Raw genomic sequence first — 21,973 nt, forward strand, 5'->3', positions numbered from 1 at the left:
AACCTTTGCATTTAATCAGCACGGCCAGTTGCACGAATAGGAAAAGGAAAGTTCGGCTATGATCTGGTACATCAAAAAATCCAAGCTCAAATTATAGAAACAATTACAATTGATGAAAATGTGCTGGCAAATTTTGCTATTGTTTTGGAGTGCGTAAGTTGTGCATCATTCTGTCAGAATTTAATCATAAGCTTTCAGGATGTTTTTCTATGAAGTTAATATCCCTTTAACATACTTTGCGGTTAAGGAATATGGACACAAGATTTGTATGAAGGGCATTTTTAGTAAAGTGTGATATATAATTGGCATTACTTAGCGATATTCAGGTAATTATCACATTAAAGTATCCTATGAGAGAAGACAAATCAAACTGCTATTGTTTTCCAGCTTTATTAAACTTTCACAATGTTAGTCTTTACAATAAATAAATAACATAGTAGCATTTTACAAACTAAAAGAAAGCTACCAAAGACCTTATTCAACAGCAGACATACATTTTTTTCTGATGGTCACAGGGGAGTGGGGTTCCACTACAGTGATGTACTTCTGCTGAAGCAGTGCACAATGACCACTGGATGTGACACATTCTGTGTGCAATGTGAAGTTCCCAGCCAAGTTTAGTTAAAAATGAAAGGCAGGTTAGCAGTGTGGAAGTAATGCAACTAACTGAACACATGAATTTTGAAGAGGTGGCATATGGAAAATATTCAGGAAGTTGTAATATATCTATCTATATGACATAAAAGTTGAATGACCTCAGATACATTTTCCAACAAGCCATACTGTGCACTATGTACTTTGAGAACACGATAAGTTTGGCCGTATGCAACATTACTGTGAATTCCTTATTTATTACAATGTAGATCATTACTTCAAGTGGAGAAAGCAATCACCTAAAATGTGTTTCTTTTAATGACTTGGAAACATAGACCAAAAGAACAATTATCAAGGAATTGCTGTACCATACAAAGACAATGGACTTTGTATCATATTTTGCTTTTGAACTATAAGTACATCAGAATTTGATCATGAATGCACTAATTGTGGAATACAAAACCCTGACAATGTGACAGGATACTGCCTTATATTTTTTGACACTGCTTGACAGCAAATTCAATGAACAATAGAATGTGTACCACCAAGGTGTCGCTTTATGCAATGCAAGTCTGAATCAGCATATACTTAGTTTACAGTTTCAAATTTGTACAGGTTCCTCAGCATCTGCATACATAGAGTTTATAAATAAGTGCATGCAGCTTATACTGTATGCTTTCTGGTTTAGATGTTATTTTTGTATAGAAATAAAGTAATGATTGCAGGAGAGAGCATTGTAATAGTAATGATCTCTAAAGAAGATATTAGTACCAGTTAGGGTAGCAATACCAGTTAGACTGATATCAGTCAGTTATTCTATTGCTAATAAATGCTAACGAGGTAGAATGGGTATTTCAAGCAAAGGCAGCAAGGGTTTCCTTAATAACTTGCTCTTCAAAATAACTGTTCATAACATTAAGATGGAGTCAGAAACAAAGGCAGGTCAGACATTCAATCCTCGTGAAATAATAATAAATTAAGTAGTCGGTTTTAGTGTGATATATTTTATACATAAGAATAATCTCAAGTTGGCAATTGATAGTGTAATCAAATGAATAGCACACATTCATAACAGACAATCTTAATTGAACAGAATGATTATTTAATTCTTCAGCTGCATCTCAATTTGACATGGCCCCATTACAATAAGATAATTAACACCAGTCACTCAAGGTAATCCACTGCAAATTTACCACCAAGAACATGACCACATCATTTTGAAGTGCAATCTTGGTTCTTTCAAAATTCTCTCCCAAGGCTGACAGATAGTGCATACATTTGTAAAAGTTATGACAAGTCAATTTAAAAAATCAGTTAAGATTACATATTGCAAGATAATGAATTGAACTCATTGAAAATATGATTTAAGGCTATAAGAGCAAATTTTGCATTGTCAAAAAGCTTCTTGCTCTCAAGAATAAACTGTTACTGGTTTTAAAAAATCAGACATCCATCATAATAAAGGCAGATCTTCCTTCAGGAGCCCCTAATTAGCAGGTGCAGCAGTTATCTACCTTTTCTTCTTGTGCCTTTTGTCTCATTCAGTAAAATGATGCTTGCTCTATCCTATTTGCAAATAGTGCTTTTCCTCTTATCATAGTTACCTAATCAATGAAACCTCTGCACTTGGGTAAAACATGGACCGAGTTAGGACAACTGCCATTGTATGGGGGAAAATATTTCTCAATCTTAAAAAACATTAAGACAGTTTGTTTTACTGATGTTCCATAACTAAGACTTTTCTGGCAATTTTTTCTGTACGCATCCCATTCTTCTCAAAGTCTAAGCATGTTCTTTCTTTAGAGTTAGCATTCAATATCAGGGAAAATGCCATGCTAATTAAGTATTTTTAAACAATCTTTAATCAAGAAGGCTACCTGCAATAATCAGGTTTCTCTGAAATCTCTGATATGTATGCAAATAATTAAATCAGTTAATAATCAGAGATTAAGAATCAAAGTACCAAAGAAAATACAAAATAACTTTGTGACAATGCAGAGCGTGTGTATGCCAATTAGGAATGCTAAAGCCAAGCACGACAAGAAACTTTAAATGAAATTCCTTCCAAGGATTCGCAAATTTATCAAAATAAATGTTCAAGAATTAATTAAAACACTTGAAACTTGAAACACAAAAGGTTTGCAAAACATTGCTTTGCGACTTTTAAACTGTCACCTAATTGAAAGCCTTTGAGTTAAAAGAGTACAAAAGTCATAAAGGGCTTTAGAAAGAATTTGAATTAATTCTGACAAAACGTATATTCAACATTGTTTACAAGGTGACTGGAAAGCTGCATTAAAATTAATTTGCAACCAGTTAACAAATTTATTTCACCTTTGTTGTTTAATCTTTCCATTTAACAGAAGGGGTTGTCAAAATGTAAGATGTTCACAAGTGTTTAAATTATGCGCCATTTTGTGAAGCCCCCTCATAAAACTATTTCTGTCCAAGAAAAAATAGCGACTGCAGACCTTAATATTGTAGCATTTTAGATTTTCAGGAAAGAAAGTTCATAACTTTATTGAGTGCCTGGATATTTTTTTTAAATATTACTCCTTTCTCAAGGTGAAAAAATATTAAATCTTATCCACATTAATCATACATGTTAGTGATACAATGGGAAAAATTCATCAGATAATTGATTTTATAAATCCACACAGATCCTGAACTTCTTAATGTGTTTTTATAATTTTTTATAAGTTAAAGTTTTATAAGTTTTTTAAAGTTTTATATTTGAGCATGTGCATCTTGACTTTTCATACTCCCTTGTTCCAGAGTAAACCATTAGGAACATATGAAAACGTGGGAGTGAGAAGACATAGAAAATGAGCAGTCCCAAACATTCATAATCTCAGCAAAAGATCAGGGCAGTAAAATATTACTGCTGAACACATCTAAACAAGATAATCTGAATATCAATGTACAGTTTTAAGTTAATTATATCGATAAAAGGTTAAGTATCAACAATAATTGAATACCTTCACTGAATGTTCAACTGTAATCGGGCTTCTTAAATTATAGAGCATGCACATAAAGTATAAAACCAGTTAAACAATTATCCATAGATTTAAAACGTCAGTATTTTAAGTGAGCAGCAAAATGTTTTATCAGCTATATGAATAAAATCTGCTTTCAAAAGATAGAAGACAGATCTCAATATAGTTGAATCCTAATTCACTAGCTTGCAAACATTTCAAAATCATTGTGCAAATTGAAACGTTCCACTTTGTACTGGAACGTCATGCTTGAAAAGCACATCAGAATCCAGTATACATCTGTCAAGGGTCAATATTATAGAAAGGCTAAAGCGTAGCATGTGGAAATAATTAAATATTCTGACTGTACAGGACCTCTGGTACTTAGGATACATGGAAGCAACCATGCACCTTTGCATCCAAAACCACCAAAGGCAAAAGTTACTGCATCCATTTCATAATTACATATAAAAAATGTTTGTAGACCTCAGAGCTAAATAACAGTTGAGCTAATTGTGCTAATAAATAGGGATGTAAACAAAGTCAAAAATTGACTATCAGCCCTTCATATCCAACATTTGAAGTTTTCTAGAAAATTTAGACTGTCACTGTAAAAAAATATGGAGGCAAGGTTGATAAGCTTTTGTTTTTTTCTGCTATGTATTTCATAGTTTAAAACAAAACAAAAAGGCTTAGAAGAATACTACAGTCCTGCAAGAAATATCAAAGACCAAGATAAAAACTGCACCCACTAAATTATCTATTCTAGAAAAAGACTTTTGTGCATGGGGAAATGTCCAATATTAAATTTTTCTTTCATAAATCAACAGAAGTCAGTTCCACAAGTTACTCGTGAGAATGCAAAAACATTCACCATTTTATCCAGACGGCATCTGGTTAATCAAACTTATATTTCAAGCTTATAATTTAGGGGAACATTGTACTTTTAGCAGGTTACTACTGTGACTTTAATATAAAAATATAGCAAAATCCTGTGATACCTAGAGGCACACAAGTTATGCGGACACCTCACCCCCTTACCCAATGCCTGAAAATTTGAGTACAGTGTGCAACAAAAAAAACCATTTACACCACCAGAATATGCACATTCTCCAGTAATTTTGTATTTTGCAAGTCAGAATTTGTAATTGTACTTCTAATATCACGGACTCGGCGTAATTTAAAATAGCCTCCTTAACCACAGATTCATTCATATCAATAGGAGAACAGCTCCATTTTTAGTTAACAGCAAGAATGGAAACTGTATCCTGCATATTTTTGTATGAAATGATGGCTGGTAGAGAATGATTCATAGAACATGCACCCATAATGACCGAAAGCCATAGTGAGATGGTTCACACATCAATGTTGCACACCAATCAATTATCAACCAATGTTCCACTGGACACAATCGCACTACTGCAATGAAGGTGGAAGATGGAGAGGAAAGTAAAACGAATTGTAAACAGCTATATGACAAGCAACCTTACCGTAGCAAACAGATAGTGATGTCTCTAATTATGTAATTATGCAGTAATTATGTAAGCAGCAATTTATAATAGCTACTTTCTGAATGAATTACTCAGTTGATGCTTGAAACCTTACTGGAAATGGCATAGAATATGCTTATACAACTGCTTGCATTTCTAATAGTTCCTTTTCAAATTAGATACTGAAAGCTTCTTACAAAGGTCTCGCAGCCCAGTTATCCTACATCTACAATATACAGGCAAGAGATGGCTTCCAAACTATTGCTAGATCAGCCAGATCAATGTCTCCAATCTGTTTTGAATTAATGCACTCAGGGTCTAATAATCTCTTCTACAAGTTCAAAAAGGGATAAGTTAAGTGCACAGAAAACCAAAGCTGAAGATTAAGAAAAATACCCTTCAGAGATATAAAATAGCCTAGTCTATTTTCAAACCATTTGTCGCGGTCTCCTTCGAACACTGAATACAAACCATAAGTGGGCTTTGAAATATGTGTTTTGATTGAAAATTGGATAGTCAAATTAAGCACTTTTATTTTCTTATAATCTGAACTTCAGCTTCAAATTGACTGAATTACATCAAAGCTGAAACTTAAGTATTCACCCCTAAGAATACTGACATATATATAAAATATCAGAAATAAACATATGCAAACCACAGGTGAAATATTAAACGAAAGGATTTGATGTTTTGTCATAATGTTAGTACAAGAGTTTAATCAGTCATTTCATGTTCGGAGACAAACTATTGATACAATTGTGGTGTACAGCTATAATACAGCTTTGAATTGTAAATGAAATTGATGCACTATTTAGTTTTCTAAGCATTGCATGGAAGGTGTAATATGACTAAATTAAAATTTATCTTTACAACAAATTAATTTGGGCCAGTTGAATTGCTTTAAACAAAATGAAGCCAGTTCAAAATAGTATGAAATAGTAAATAAAATATTAGAACTGATATTATTCTACTGGTCCAAACTATATTTTGAACAGAAATTACACTGATGTAATATGAAAATGAATATTGCAATGTTTTATTATGACAAGCTTCACCAGTAAGATATACAGTACCTCTATGGAAAAGAGACCATTGATGAAATTGTACTCAACACAAGGATCCATCAAACTGGATTGACAAAAGTATGAATTCTTACACCATGAAGCATGACTGTCTGAACATTTCCCCACCCTTCCCCCACCCACCTCCCCAACTGACAGTAATTGACAAAATATGAAAAATACACACAATATATTCACTGCCTTTCCTAAACAGAGTTTAGGTACAAAACCTCTGGTTTTGTAAATTGTGTTTTGTAAACTAAACACAGTTACTGCTAGTCATGCTTGTTCCTTCCAAGTATACCTTGCTCTGAGACTTTTAGTATACTCTTCATTCAAGCACAATTCTCTCCATTGAAGAAAACTATCATTTATAGTAGAAAATCGGCATGCAATCACCACCACAAAACTGAATACTTGAAATAAAAGTGAAAACAGCAATTTGAGGTTTTGATTTGTTTCTGATAATCAACAGTTTCAAAATTACTTTACATTTTCATTCAATTCTCTTCATAAACGTTATAACTTACTCATTCAAAAAAGCTTTTAAATACATGCTTTTAATAAGGATTGTGGCAAACTCCTACAATACTAAGCTCTATTACTATTCCAGTTTTTTTAAAAACCTGCAATTTTCAAAATCAGCAGTATTGCTCAATTGGGCTATAAAGACAAGAGAACATTCAGTTTCCAGTATTATAAGTTTGGTGGAATTGTCCTTTAGAACACATGTTGAAATAAAGATGTGGACAGGGCTCCCAATGAGCAACTTACAAAAGCATAATCACATTGCCCATGACTAGGTTATGAATCTGTAAAATGAAAGACTGCTGAAATATTTCTTGCCTGTTTTCTTGGATACAAGTTACCATCTACTTTACTGAAGACGCCAATGGTATAATAGAACTTTACTGAAAGGAGCATCACATCAAAAAAAAAAAATCCAGTGCCAACTAATTGCACACAAACTTTGCTTGTGCACAGTTAATGTATATTTACATACTTAATTAAGTTATTAAACCCTTATTATCAGTCAATTTCTTACAAAACAATATTTTAATACTTATAGAGTACTATCTGAATGAACCTTCTGTTTTCTACTGTTGGTGATGGTGGTGGTGGGCACAGTTTGCAGTGATGGTTGAAGCATTCACAGGCTGCTGGGTCAGTCATTCTTTACAATACTTCAGGAGCCTGCAAGCCAATTTTCTGTTCCTCCTCTAGTCATTCTGTATTCGGTTTCTTCAGTGAGAAGACGTAAATGTTAAAATGTTTGCTCAGCTGATTCACCTGCGTAAGATAAAATAAAAATACTATACCCCAAAGTTTAAAAAGAAAGGTTAAAAACAAAAAAACTGTGGATGCTGGAAATCCAAAACAAAAACAAAAATACCTGGAAAAACTCAGCAGGTCTGGCAGCATCTGCGGAGAGGAGCACAGTTAACGTTTCGAGTCCGAATGACCCTTCAACAGAACTAAGTTAAAATAGGAGAGGTGAAATATAAGCTAGTTTCAGCTGGGAGGGGGGGGGGGGGGGGGGGGGCGGCGACAAGTAGAGCTGGATAGATGGCCAGTGATAGGTGGAGATAACCAAAAGATGTCACAGACAAAAGGACAAAGAGGTGTTGAAGGTGTTGATATTATCTGAGGAATGTGCTAATTAAGGGTAGAAAGCAGGACAAGCAAGGTACAGATAGCCCTTGTGGGGGTGGGGTGGGGTGAAGGAATCAAAAAAAGGCTAAAAGTTGAGATAAAACAATGGATGGAAATACATTTAAAAATGATGGAAGTAGGTGGGAAAAGAAAAATCTATATAAATTATTGGAGAAAAAAGGGAGGGGGGGGGAGAATCGGAAAGGGGATGGAGATGGATCACCCCCTACACCTCAATCCCCTCCCACGGCACCTTCCCATGCAACCGCAAAAGGTGCAACACCTGCCCCTTTACTTCCCCTCTCCTCATCGTCCAAGGGCCCAAACACTCCTTTCAAGTGAAGCAAAATTTCACTTGAACTTCCCTCAATTTAGTCTACTGCATTCATTGCTCCCAATGCGGTTTCCACTACACTGGAGAGACCAAACACAGACTGGGTGACTGTTTTGCAGGACACCTTCGGTCTGTCCACAAGCATTACCCAGACCTCTCTGTTGCTTGCCATTTCAACACTCCACCCTGCTCTCATGCCCACATGTCTGTCCTTGGCCTGCTGCATTGTTCCAGTGAAGCTCAACGCAAACTGGAGGAGCAGCACCTCATCTTCCAACTAGCCTTCTGGACTGAATATTGAGTTCAACAATTTTAGATCATGAACTCTCTCCTCCATCCCCACCCCCTTTCCGATTCCCCCCCTTTTTTTCCCAATAATTTATATAGATTTTTCTTTTCCCACCTACTTCCATCATTTTTAAATGTATTTCCGTCCATTGTTTTATCTCTACCTTTTAGCTTTTTTTTTATTCCTTTACCCCACCCCACCCGGCTATCTGTACCTTGCTTGTCCTGCTTTCTACCCTTAATTAGCACATTCCTAAGATAATATCACCATCTTCAACACCTCTTTGTCCTTTTGCCTGTGACATCTTTTGGTTATCTCCACCTATCACTGCCCTCTATCCAGCTCTACTTGTCCCGCACCCCCTTAAACTACCTATATTTCACCTCTTTTCTATTTTTACTTAGTTCTGTTGAAGGGTCATTCGGACTCGAAACGTTAACTGTGCTTTAAAAAAAGGTTATTTTTAGTTCCTAGAAAATGACACTTGCCTAGTTCCTGCATCCATTTTCAATTGAAAGGGGGATCAGGTTATTTATGGTATTTTTCTTTCCTCATGAACTGTTCTGAAACTTCCTGGAGCTCTTTACACATTCACCCTTATTATGCATTTTATATTCATTCAATTCTTGGTCACTCATGCCTGGAATGTTTCCCTTATCAGTGTCCCTTCATCGCAATCCTGTTGCACCTCTTTGTCAGTTCACCCGTTTGAAAAGTATTTTATCCCAGGGATAAGTACATGTTTTTTTCTAGTTCACTATGTACATGGCCGCAGCCATCACCAGAACCAATGATATAGAGACAAAACTCAGACAGTTACAAGAACGAAAGCTCAGCTATGAAAATCACTTCAATACTCTGAAATCATTTTCTTTAAAATTTTGCCTAACTCAAAGACAAAGCAGCTCCAAATACTTGATGCAACGCAATGCAATGAAAACATCTGATAAAACTTGACATAAATCAAAATAAAAATTGTAACACCTTCTCAATAATGGAGATGTTAGTCAGAAACAACACCAAACAGCAGCAAACAGAACGTTTTTATCTCATCAGTCTGGACCACTTTCTAAGCTCCAGAAGTGTATACTAATTCACCGAGCCATCCAGCATCTATTCTAAAATTAAAATGGGAAATGCTGAAAACACAGCATACAATCATTATTGGTAAAGAGGTTTTTGTCTTTACCCTTCAATGGTATTGTCTTTTAAAGCTATTGTGTCCTATGTAATGCAATTAACAGCGATTATTTAGCTACCACATAACTAGAAATACAAAAAGTGGCAAAATAGGCAATCTACTCACCACACACACTCCATAGTGAATATGTGCGAGGGTTATTACTGTTGTCAGAACAATAAGAAGATGATATTCTTTGTCTTGTAGGATACCAGAGATCACAAAGATCACACCTGTAGCTAACGGCAGGAGAAGCCAACTGAGAGGTTGACAGCGAGTGTTACTCATCTGGCAAACTATGAGTTTACACTGCAGAGTAGAAGAAAACAAGCAGTTACTCACAGTTATACAAATAAAAGGACAAGCGTGTTTCTTGATAATCCAAAAAAAATTAACATTTCCAAGAAGTGGACAGGGAATGCTCATGAAGAACTAGCCAAGTTCTAAGTTTATCCAATAAGAAGTTCATTTCAGTTACTGTTTTGGGGCTTTGCACTTTGTGTATGCAAATCCAGCAGACAATTTGGCACAAATTCCCACAGTCATGATTGCGCTTCAAAAATGTTATGACATATTAAGGCACTGTATAAATGCAATTTTCTTATAGTTTTTAGAAACAAGAAGTGTAGTTGAATATTGTGTTTACTTCTTGGACATATAGTAAAGACAATAACTGAAATGTATGCAATCTCTGTTGTGTGATGATTAGGCTACTCTTGGAGTCTCCAGGAATTGAAGATCAATCTCCAGGACATTGCTGTGTCAAATCCTGGAGAAAAATCACTGGAACATGAAAAAAGATTGGGGTTTTTTTGTGATTTTCTTTGAACATCTCTCTTTACCAGATATAAAAATATTGAAAATGGTGAAAAATGCCTGGTTGGCTCACAGCCAAGCATCATCCAATTGAGTAATGATTCTTTTTGCTTTCCAATTAGCATAGGAAGGCAGTACGTCACAAGGATGCACATGTTGGCTGACTAATGGCTGGAGCATAGGGGCAAGTCATGTGATGAAACCTCCAGAAATATATTTAATCACAGTTGGCAACCCGACCACTCGAAGTAATTTCCTGCTATAGTTATATACTAAGATTATAATTTCTACAACATTTAAGTAAAACATTACAAATTTTGAAAAGTGCAGTAACTTCAATAAAAGATAGCACGTGAATCCCTTTGCGCTGCCATGCTTAAACAAGAAGCCCCAAGTATATTAGATATAGGTTCATGGTTTGTTTCAAATGTCATGTTGAGTGACAGCAGCAGCAAAGGGTCACATGAATCAGTTCAAGTTGAAAATGATTGGGAAAGATTATTATTGTTCTAATGACATCAAATATATCAATCTCAAACACTGATCTTAATAGTTAGGTCAGCATGGCATCATGAAGGGGAAATCATGCCTGACAAATTTATTAGAATTCTTTGAGGAGGTAACAAGCAGAATAGAGAAAGGGGAACCAGTAGATGCAATACACTTGGATTTCCAAAAGGCGTTCAATAAGGTACTGCACGTATGGCTGCTTAATAAGATAAGAGCCCATAGTGTTAGGGGTAGTATATTAGCATGAATAGAGGATTGGCTAATTAATAGAAGACAGAGAGTTGGGATAAGGGGGGCATTTTCAGGATGGCAACCTGTAATTATTGGAGTGCCACACGGATCAGTGCTGAGGCCTCAATTATTTACAATATATATTAATGACTTGGATGAGAGAAATGAATGTGCTATCGCCAAGTTTGCCGACGACACAAAAATAGGTGGGAAGGTGAGGATGACACAAGGAGTCTACAGAGAGCTATAGATATAGATATGAGTGGGCTAAAAAGGGGCAAATGGAATATCATTTGGGAAAATGTGAGGTTATGCACTTTGGCAGGAAGAATAGAGAAGCTGAATATTATTTAAATGGAGAAAGACTGCAGAAAGCTGAAGCACAGAGGGATTTGGGAGTCTTTGTGCATGAATCCCAAAAAGTCAACATACAAGTTTAATAGGTAATAGGGAAGGCAAGTGGAATGTTGATCTTTATTTCAAAGGGAATGGAGTATAAAAATAGGGAAGTCTTGCTAAAGCTATACAAGGGACCAGTTAGACCACACCTAGAATACTGTGAACAGTTTTGGTCCCATTATCTAAGGAAAGAAATACTGGCATTAGAGGCAGTCCAGAGAAGGTTCACTAGGTTGATCCCCAGTATGGAGGGATTTTCTTATGAGGAGAGTTTGAACAGGTTGGGCCTGTGCTCATTGAGGTTTAGGAGAATGAGAGGCGACCTTATTGAAACATGTAAGATTCTTAGGGAGCTTGACAGGGTAGATGCTGAGAGGTTGTTTCCCCTTGTGGGAGAGTCTAGGACCAAAGGGCATAATCTCAGAGTAAGGGGTCACCCATTTAAAACAGAGATGAGAAGGAATTTCTTCTCTCAGGGGGTAGTTAAACTGTGGAATTCTTTACCACAGAGAGCTTTAGAAACTGGGTCGTTAAGTATATTCAAGGCGGGGAGAGCAGATTTTTAATCTGTAAGGGAATCAAGGGTAATTGGGAAAAGGTAGGAAAGTGGAATTGAGGATTCAGATCAGCCATGATTTCATTGAATGGCAGAGCAGAGTCGATGGGCCAAATGGCCTACTTCTGCTCCTACGTCTTATGGTAATGATTGAATTATTGTAAAATATGTGAACTGCCTTTATAACCTCAATAACCATTTATTGTGCCAATAAACTCTCATCTACAAATTGTTTCCTTCCTCGATATTTAAGTACTGCTAATTGCATTTGAGGGTAAGCAATAGATGACAATGTATAATTTGTTGCCTGACTTCTTTCATGATTTGGCAAGAAAGGGTTACTCACTCAGGAGCTTGCATGTTTTCAAACTGAAGGTTCATAAAGGCTAATAAAATTCAAACTTGTTCAATTAGGCCAGTTTGTGAAGCCAAGATGTAACCTTCCTTCACGGTACTATATATATATATATATATATATATACATATATATAATAAAATATAGAGAGAGAAAATCTTGACTTTTTCCATCAAGGACCTTATTGGTGGAAGGTTTTCTTGAAACTATCACTATTTTTACTACAGAAACTAAGAACATTTGTGAATTTGTTGTTCATTAAAAGAGCATCCGACAATTAAGTAGTACAAGCATTCAAGACTACACATGTTTCGTGAGCGTTGATAATTCTTCCTATTGTCAAACAGTTCTAAAACAAGTGAATGAAGTATCCAAAAGCACCGAGTAATCAATATTTAACAAACTGTCAATCAGCAAAGATTGTAAGATAATAGTAAACAAATCTCTCCCCGTTAACACAAAGGAAGCATTCTAAAGAAAGCCACCCCTATTGGTTATGGAACAGCATTCTGAAAGTCCATTAAGGTTAGATATACTGCTCGAAGTTGCACACCGCTGCATGAATATGCCACATTTCAATAAATCATGCAAGTGAGTTCGCAGCCTCTCAAAAAAATGTCAACCAATGCAAAAATCAGTCGTCAAGATTATACTTCACTGCCAGGTTCTGGTGTCCACCATGTTAGCATGGGCTACTCAAATTATTCTCAACTGGAAACTGATTGAGGCACCAAGGAAGTTCAGAGAAATTTTCAATGGGCATCAAAAAGATGGTTGCCATCAGTCCCACAACTTTCAGACAATGCTTTTGAGTTATTTATCAATCTCAAAGAGAGATAACACAGCTTAAAGCAGAAAATTAATAAGCATGGTTGTGAGACTATTCCCAAAGATCTATCCAATTGATAGTTAAGAACACAAACCTGCTTTGGCTCTAAATATGATTAATTGATGAGAAACGTTTAAAAAAAACTAATCAACCACTGATCCAAATATGAATAGGTCTGTAAGTGATGCATCGATAGATGGGCTGCTGCATAGACAAACATGCTGTAAGTACATCATCAGAAGTAATACTGAAATAGAAATGTTACAGTTTCCTTTGATGTACCATTAGGGAAATACACGACAACAAAACATTCAGGGTTTCAGAAGGTTTATTTCCCCTTCAAAATACCCAGTGATGTTGTAAAATATACAGTGCCACTGAATGGTCTGCATCTATTAACAGCTAACCCAGCAGTGCCACAGTTCATGCATCGCTTAGCAACCAACTTAAGCAGGCTATTTTCCTCTTAATCGTGCGAAATCCTACAAATAATTTGTACGAGTGGATCTTACCGTGATATTAGAAAATGCTGTGCCAACCAAGAAGTATACTATTCTTGGATGTTTCTCTATAACATCGTATGGTGATGTACAGACCCAGAATGTGCAAAGACCAAAAAGCAACACTGGTGAGATGAACGGCAGCATGGCTTCATAAAAGGAATGGTGCTTCAGGGAGTTAGACCTATATGCTCTGGGAATTGAGAGCACAGTTAGTCAAAACAGTCAAACTCTAGCTCAGTTATGCAAATTTTCTAGGCCAAAATATTTATAATGCTATGTTTATAATAAAATGCTTTACCATGCAGTACAACGCAAATAACTCCTCAAAAATTCAAACTTTGAGCTTAAAATAGACCCCCAAAATGATACCACCCACTGCTGCAAAGTTTTACTCTCTATACTATTGTACATTACTTTGCAAAACTTGAGTTTCCAAGGCATTTCTTTCCTTGTATGTACTTAATAATTTGGCCTAAAGATGAAAGATGCAATACATCATCCAAGCACAATATATATTATATCTTCATAGCTAATCTCAAAAGCATTTAGAATCCCAGGCCCATTGAACAGGTAAACATGAAGGATATTATGTCTCCAAATTAATTTCAAAGCATATTGGAATAAAGAGTAAATGAGGCTGCTATAGACTAAATTTGTGATTGAGGTTAAGAACACAAAGCATTCAATAAGGTTATTCAAAATAGCAATCATTAGCTTTTGAAATACATTTTTAAAAGAAAATTTTCAAATGATAACATTAACACTTGACAAAACTTCACAAACATGGAAACAATTTGAATTTATCTAAAGCAGGTACTTACTTGAAAACATTATACAAACTCACAGGAAATGTGACGATAAAGGCACATCCTAGAAAACAGATGAATTAATTGTCAATTCATAAGCAACAGTGTATGTCCATCAGACTAGGTGACCAACATTTTCAATAAATTTGCAACGGCAGGCTGAGAAAATCTCCACATCCAAATCAACAAATTAAGGAAAATAGTATGTTCAAGATGGGAACAATGCTTCAATATTTCTTGTGCTCAGCCATTTCCCCACATTTTAGAAGTTTTAAGACAAATAAAGTTAATTAATGCCCAATGTCTTCCCACCTGGTTAGATTTCAATTCACTAATGTGATGTTGAAAAACCAATTATTGCAGTCAGGAGATGTCAAAAATTTCCGGTGCTTTAACAGTTAGATCATTGAAGCATAGTGACCATAGGACCCAAACTACGGCCCATGGACTAGTTCTGACATTCATGTCCTGGTAATCTAGCCCAGGAAGCTCAGGTCACAGTCTTATTCATATTAGATGTCTTACATCAGCTTTATCCTGTTTGAATTTCTTATGCCTCATTAGTAATAATTCCTAAATCAGAACACCAAAATGGGTTCGCATCACTAGCTTTACATATAGGAAAATTAATGAGAATATTGTCTTAAATGTCACAAATGGTCAATGAGGCTCCATGGCATGCATTTACATGGCTCACAGAGTCAAACAGTTTGGTCAATCCTAATTTAGAAAGTTTAAAGGTCTGGACTTTGTGGTAGTGATGACAGCAAAATTGTCAGCATTCACTATCCTTACTCTTCAGAAACTGACAGCAATCTCTGGAGTCCACACATGCATGGAATAACATGGAAATCCGAAAGTTGCTTTAGGCAATTCTACGCTGTTCCTGTTGACGCACCCCGGACTACAACGAACAGAAAATCTACTGAATTAATGAAATCTTATGCTGTTGGTCTCAATGTAAATTCCCAAAGTTACATCTTGTAACTGGAATTAAATTTTAAAAAGTGGAGGGCACAAACTTTCCGGTTTATTGTCTGTGAGAATACTTCAATGTGATTAACTGCCTACTTTGCTTGCTGATGACACTGCAGTTACACGTCAAGAAATCCACTTAACTTGGCGCCAGGTAAAAACTGCCACTGAGAAAGCAAAAAACCATGCCATGGAGATCGCTAGATCTTTGTGGGCAGAATTCTTTAAAGTCAGCAGGGAGCACAGTTGCTTCGCCATTGGTGGTAAAATCCAGCCACAGTTTTATTTCTGCCTGCTTATATTTTTGGCATTGTCTATCACCTACATTTACATCTCAACTTTTATTTTACCTACATGGCATCTTTTAACATGTATTTTATACTGGTTTTATATTTAAATTCCAATAATACCGACTCTATTTTTGAGTTCCAAACTCTTCGTGGTGTTAATGTGCAACCTGGACCCGTTTAAGCAAAATTCAGTCTATGATTGTCTGAAGACTTGTCCCAAAAATAAGAATGCAGAACTTGACCTGATTGCTTCAGCAACACAACCAGGCCAAACTTGGACAAGATGTTTGGGCTAACACTTGAAATGTGAAAGCAGTCTGAAGTGAGTTTTAAAAACACCACCTCACACATGACCTACAAGCTAAACAGAAAAATGGGATATTCAAATCTGTGTAGAGATTTAAGGAAACATTAATTTGGAACCTTCCAGTGCGCCCCACAAAAAATGCAATTCTTTTTCTCCTAACTGTATGTCACACTTGTGCTCAGAACTTCTCTTAAGCATAAGTTGCCAGTAAAAAAAAGACAATATGGCAAAATGAGTGATACAAAGCCAAAATGCTGTGGAAATCCAAAATACTGTAAATCAGGAAATGCTGGAAATTACTCAGATCAGGCAGTATCTGAGGAGAGAAAGAGATTTAACATTTCAGGTGGATGAGGAACTCAGTTCTGATGAAAGGTCAACAACCTGAAATGTTAAATCTCTTTCCCTGTTTAACTGTTGTTACAACCAGCTCCCAGGTGAGGTCCTCCAGTTCTGTTATGCTCCCGGGTGGTTGGGGGGGGGTGGAAGAGATGAGCTGGCTCCCCTTGGTTATTCAACCCCTTTGGATGGTCACCACAAGATTAATTTAAAAGGGATCCCTTCCTCCCGTGGATACCTTTTCCCAGTCCAAATGTAGTTATGTTTAAGGAGACAATTTAACCAGGATTTGTTGAGTCAAAGAAAGAGTAAGTTTATTAGTTACTGAAAACCTGAGAAAAAAAAAATAATAAAAACGCAACACACATGTACACAGATCAGGAATGGGAAGTCGAGTCCAAATAAAAGTTTTAAAAGATATACAAATCAGTCTTTAGCTTGTCCATGAGGCATAGATGGCGGAACATTGCTGCATTAATTTGGGTGATTCCGGGGGAGCTGACTTTGGCAGTTTAGCATTTGGTTTGGAGACACTTGGTTCTGCAGGTTGGCCAAAGAAACTGTCCTATTTCGTTTTTGAGTGAGAGAGAGAAAAGAAAGAGAGAGAGAGAGAAAAGAAAGAGAGAGAGAGAGAGAGAGAGAGAGACTGACTTTTGCCTGCAAGCTGCAGGGGTACCTAGCTGATGATCTTCTGCTGTGACTATCACAGCACACTAGAACACTAGCACATGCAGATCAGCTCTGCAGCTAGCTTTTTAACCTATTTCCCGGAAGGGAAAAAAATCAAACGCGTCTTTCGCCCATTGTCCGTTTTCTTTCAACTCAGGCCATTTCTACACTCTGAAATGTAACTCAACAGGAGATGGGTTTTGGATGTCTACTGAGATGTGGCAGTCTCCATCGTCTCTGCAACTACAGGAGGTTATAGTTCAGTCTTTTGCATTTTATCTCTTCCTTTCAAGTGTCTCTGCCTGAAGTTGGCCTTGAAAACTTTTTAGGTGCAACATCCCATGTTCTCTCTGGACCAGTCGGTCAATTATAACGCACAGAGGAATTTTCCAGAAAATGGTTACTTTACATTCTCAGCCATCTTTTGATCAGTGTCTTTGCTTGCATGTCTTTTAAAAAAAAAGACGTCTTCCTTAAAAAAAATGCAATATGCCCTTAAGTAATTTGGGACTGTAATCCACCGTCGTGACACTGTTTCTCTCTCCACAGATGCTGCCTGACCTGAGCATTTTCAGCATTTTGTGTTTTTATTTACCATAAAAATAATCTTTGATTCAGAATCTAATTTCATGACTTTGTTTAAATGCACTCCTTTTACAGATCTATGCACCATCCCGAGTCAGAAAGACAAGATAGTAACATTCTCCCAATCAGACTGAAGGGATACAAATGACTGTCCTTTGACAGTGGGGCTGAGATCAAAAGCTCACCCTGCACAAATGGGAACCTACATCCTGTGTGAAGCACAGAGGCACAACTTCGGAGTCTATATTTTCACCATGCTTTATGAATTTTTAATACTGTTTTCACACTGATAACTCTTGCCATATTTAACTAAAGCTACATACCCAAAATCATGACACTGAAGAGGTCTCTGTACTGGAAATTAAGGAAGATGGGTCCATACCAAGCTTCAACGCCAACTATAGCAGTTATGATGTATACAATTGAAATAGTCTGGAAGAGAATTAAGAGGTCTAAGCTTTTTGAGGCTTCTCTTTGAGGCCTGCCTTACTGCAATGCTCTGCATTTGTTAGTGGCTATCTGCAACAGATTTACAACATTTAAATTATTTCATATTTAGTTTAACATGCTTAACCATCTCTATGAAGAAGAAATGTTGTAAATAATTATCTTAAACACTGCAGTGAGAAGGTGGCAAGTCTAAGCCAATTGATTAATTGTATAGAAATGTTCACCATATGGAATCTTCCATTTAACAAGGTAATCATAACAATAAATACCATTAACTGACATATTCAAGTTGCATCTTGAGTATATAAAATCCTTACACTTTCCACACTGCAATCATTAGGATTACGGCAGACAGGATTTAAGTGGATCTTTGTACATCTTTTTTAAAATTGTCATTTTATAGAATAAAAATAAACTAATATCCGTAAGATGCTGCAGTTTGGTCGGCATTAAAATATTTTAATTTTAAAAGAACAGACTAATATTTACTGAACTGTTTCAGAAGAATATGGTTGAATCCATACACAATGCCCTTCAAAGTCAACATCTCATTATGAGCATTCATCTATTTTGAGCAAAGTATCAAGCCTAAAGATCACTCTTTTTGGAACTGAAGGAAAGAAGTTGAGGTAAACAAGGATCAACCCAAAATGGTTCTTGTGGCCTGGATTTTGTAGTCAACATCGAAGTGAGGGCACTCACTGCTGACCTCCAAGAAAGTTTTCGCTCAGAGATATAACCACTTCTATGGCAAGAACTTCACCTTTCAATGTGCAATTGGTTGTAGCGTAGTTTAATGAGGATTCCAGGGTTGAGCTGCATTGATGTCATCAAGCTGTCCAGGCAGCCAGTCACATTGACAATCAGTCAGTGAGTCATTAACAGACAGTCAACCAGGAAGTGGAAAGCATGAATCATCAAGTCACTTCTAAATATTTTTTATCCGGAGCAAATTAAAGTTTGGGACTTACACACGGGGTATAAGCAGAAGCCAAAATATAAGCAAACTTTAAAAAATAGTAATTCATCATAATGAAGATATTTAACATTCCACAAACATAAAATTTTCTTTTTAGGGCCAGATCAGTTTTTTAGTCGTACATTACTCAGGTCACCGTGATAAGCCTTGTGGTGTAGCTGGGTTTAATTTTTTATGGGGTTTCCAACAGTAATAGGAGAGCAGAAAAGGGGAAATTCTAGCCAAATCAATTGATTTTACTGATTGTCGGGATGTCGGGGTGAGGGATCCACAGTGTAGCCTGTGGCAGAGCAGTAAGTGACAGACTGCAACTTCAGTCTGTCAACTTGCAATAAATCCTGAAGTGGTGGTCAGAGTCAGAGGGATAAGGCAGCAAATGCTGAGAGTTTGTCTCAAAAGCCTTCCAAATTCCGGGCCGGTTTAAACCGCGAGTAGGGGTTAAGGGAAGCTGGTCAGATCAGCAAATGGTGCTACACAGGGATCGGTGCTGGAACCACAGTTGTTCACATTTAACATCAATGATTTGGACTCCGAAATCAGAAGCAGAATTTCAAAATTTACAGAAGACACCAAATTGGGAGATGTAGTTAACACAAAGAATGTGACAAAATACAAGATATTAAAAAGCTTGCAGAATGGAAAAGTATTTAGAAAATATATTTCAATATAGCCTAGTGTGAGGTGATGTATTTAGTTAGAAAGAATAGGAGGCCAAGTGCTTCTTGAAAAATAAGTGTCTGAATAGGTTAGAAGAGCAAAAGAATTTAGAAGTACTGATACACAAATCACTAAAAGTAGCCATGCAGGTTCATAATGCCATAAACAAAAAGCAAGTCAAGCACTGGAGTTCATTTCTAAAGGGATCGGCTTGAAAAGCAGATAACTTAAACTTGTGTAGAACCTTGGTTCGACCACACTTGGGAGTACCGTGCACAGTTCTGGCCTCCATATTATGAAAAGGATACACAAGTATTGCAGAAGGTGCAAAAATGATCACAAGGATAATGCCAGAACCAAGAGTGTATGCTTATCAGGAAAGCTGAACCAGTTCTGATGGAGATCTTTAAAACAAAAAAAATTTCCACTTGCAGGGGAGTCTTAAAACCAGAAGTCATAAAAATATAACGTACTCTAATAAATCCAATAGTGAACTCAGGAGAAACCTCTCTAGTCAAAGTATGGCAAGAATGTGTTACAAGGAGTAGTTGAGGCAAATAGTACAGATGCATTTAAAGGCTGGCCAGATAAATACATGAAGAGAATGGATTAGAAGGACACACTTATAGGGTTAGATGAAGTAAAGTGGGAGGAGACTTGTATAGAACATAAACGCAGCTTAGACCAGTTGGGCCAAATGGCCAGTTTCTATGCCCTACACTTAATGTTCTATTCATCACTTGTGCTAATGGATGCTATTTTTCTTTCAATCAATAGATTTTGTGCCAGTTTCAAAAAAGAAGTGTCAAAAATCAATGGAATTCAATTGACAACTAAACACATGTACACAGTAGGTAGGGCTATTATTTTGTCTTACACGATCACTGCACATCAAAACTGTGCGAAGCACTTTGTGACATTTCACTATGACAAACTGCTACTTAAATCAAAATATTTTTATTTTTGCAGTCACTTACCACTTGACTAATGTCATATCCCCAAGGAAGGAAAAGGACTCCTGTATTGTACTTCTCCCAGTGGGAAAGTATGAAGGAAAACAGCACCACCCACAGGATGAAGAAAAGGGTAAGAACACTGACACCTGCCTCCCCACGTCCAAAGATGGAATAGACAGTGACTACAAAAAATATACACGCCCAGCTGTCCAAGCCATGGTCAAAGAGTTCTCCAAGTGGAGTGCTGGAGCTGGTCCGCCGAGCTTGCTTCCCATCAACCCCATCTGTCAGAAATTGATAAAGAGATAAACTCAGTGTTAGAGTCACCACAGTGTTTCCCAAAAGAAACAATCTTGGTTTTATAACCATGTATGTATATTCTACATATCCAGGTATAAAAACATTGTTATATCTTCCTCCTTTTTCTTCATTGGGTTATGCAAATATCTGGTTAGGAAAAGGAAATCATGTCACATTGACTGTACATCTCTGAACAACAGTTTGTATTTATACAGCATCTTTAACATAGTAAAACACCTAAGGTGCTTCACAGGAGGATGATAAAACAAAATTTGACACCAAGTCATCTAAGAAGTTATTAGAGCAGATGACCAAATGCTTGGTCAATGGGGTAGGTTTTAAGGCATCTCTTAAAGGAGGAGAAAGAAGAGGGCAGAGAGATGGGGTGGGGGGGGAGAAATTCCAGAGCTGGCAGCTGAAGGCAAGGCTACCAACAGTACAGCAATTAAAACTGGGGATACTCAAGAGGCCTGAGTTGGAGCAGCGCAGATAACTTTGAAGGTTGGAGCAGCTTACAGCAGCGAGACCATGGAGGGATGTGAAAACAAGGATGAGAATTTTAAAATCAAAGTGAAACTTAACTGGAAGCCAATGTTGGTTAGCAAGAAAAATAAAGTTCCTATTGTATTCATCTTAAATGCATTGGAACAGGAGCAAGCCATTCAGCCCCTCAAATTTGTCTCGCCATTTAATTAGGTAATGGCCTTTCTGTATCAACTCCATCAACCCACCACTGAAATCCTTAAAACCCTTGTCAAACAAAAATATATCTATCTCAGTTTTGAAGTTTTTAACTGACATCAAGAATTTTTTGGAGGAGTATGTTTCAGATTTCCACAATCTTTTGTGTGAAGAAGTGCTTTCTGATATCACCCCACAATAGCT

General features: G+C 36.7%; 1 protein-coding gene across 2 annotated transcripts in view; it reads right to left on the minus strand.

Annotated features, from left to right (window-relative positions):
- Positions 1 to 376: 376 nt before the first annotated feature.
- Positions 377 to 21,973, minus strand: part of selenoi (selenoprotein I) — a 73,385-nt gene continuing 51,788 nt past the window's right edge. For both annotated transcript variants that reach the window (XM_041188012.1, XM_041188013.1), the window contains exons 5-10: positions 20,810 to 21,072; positions 18,070 to 18,178; positions 14,597 to 14,645; positions 13,785 to 13,965; positions 9,703 to 9,885; positions 377 to 7,410 (exon numbers count right to left, since the gene is read on the minus strand). In XM_041188012.1, the coding sequence (XP_041043946.1) occupies positions 7,345 to 7,410; positions 9,703 to 9,885; positions 13,785 to 13,965; positions 14,597 to 14,645; positions 18,070 to 18,178; positions 20,810 to 21,072 (851 nt within the window). In that variant the 3' untranslated portion in view covers positions 377 to 7,344. The remainder of the gene's footprint in view (positions 7,411 to 9,702; positions 9,886 to 13,784; positions 13,966 to 14,596; positions 14,646 to 18,069; positions 18,179 to 20,809; positions 21,073 to 21,973) is intronic.

The sequence above is a fragment of the Carcharodon carcharias genome, chromosome 5 (genome assembly GCF_017639515.1).
Source record: "Carcharodon carcharias isolate sCarCar2 chromosome 5, sCarCar2.pri, whole genome shotgun sequence".
In the NCBI taxonomy this organism is placed as follows: domain Eukaryota; kingdom Metazoa; phylum Chordata; class Chondrichthyes; order Lamniformes; family Lamnidae; genus Carcharodon; species Carcharodon carcharias.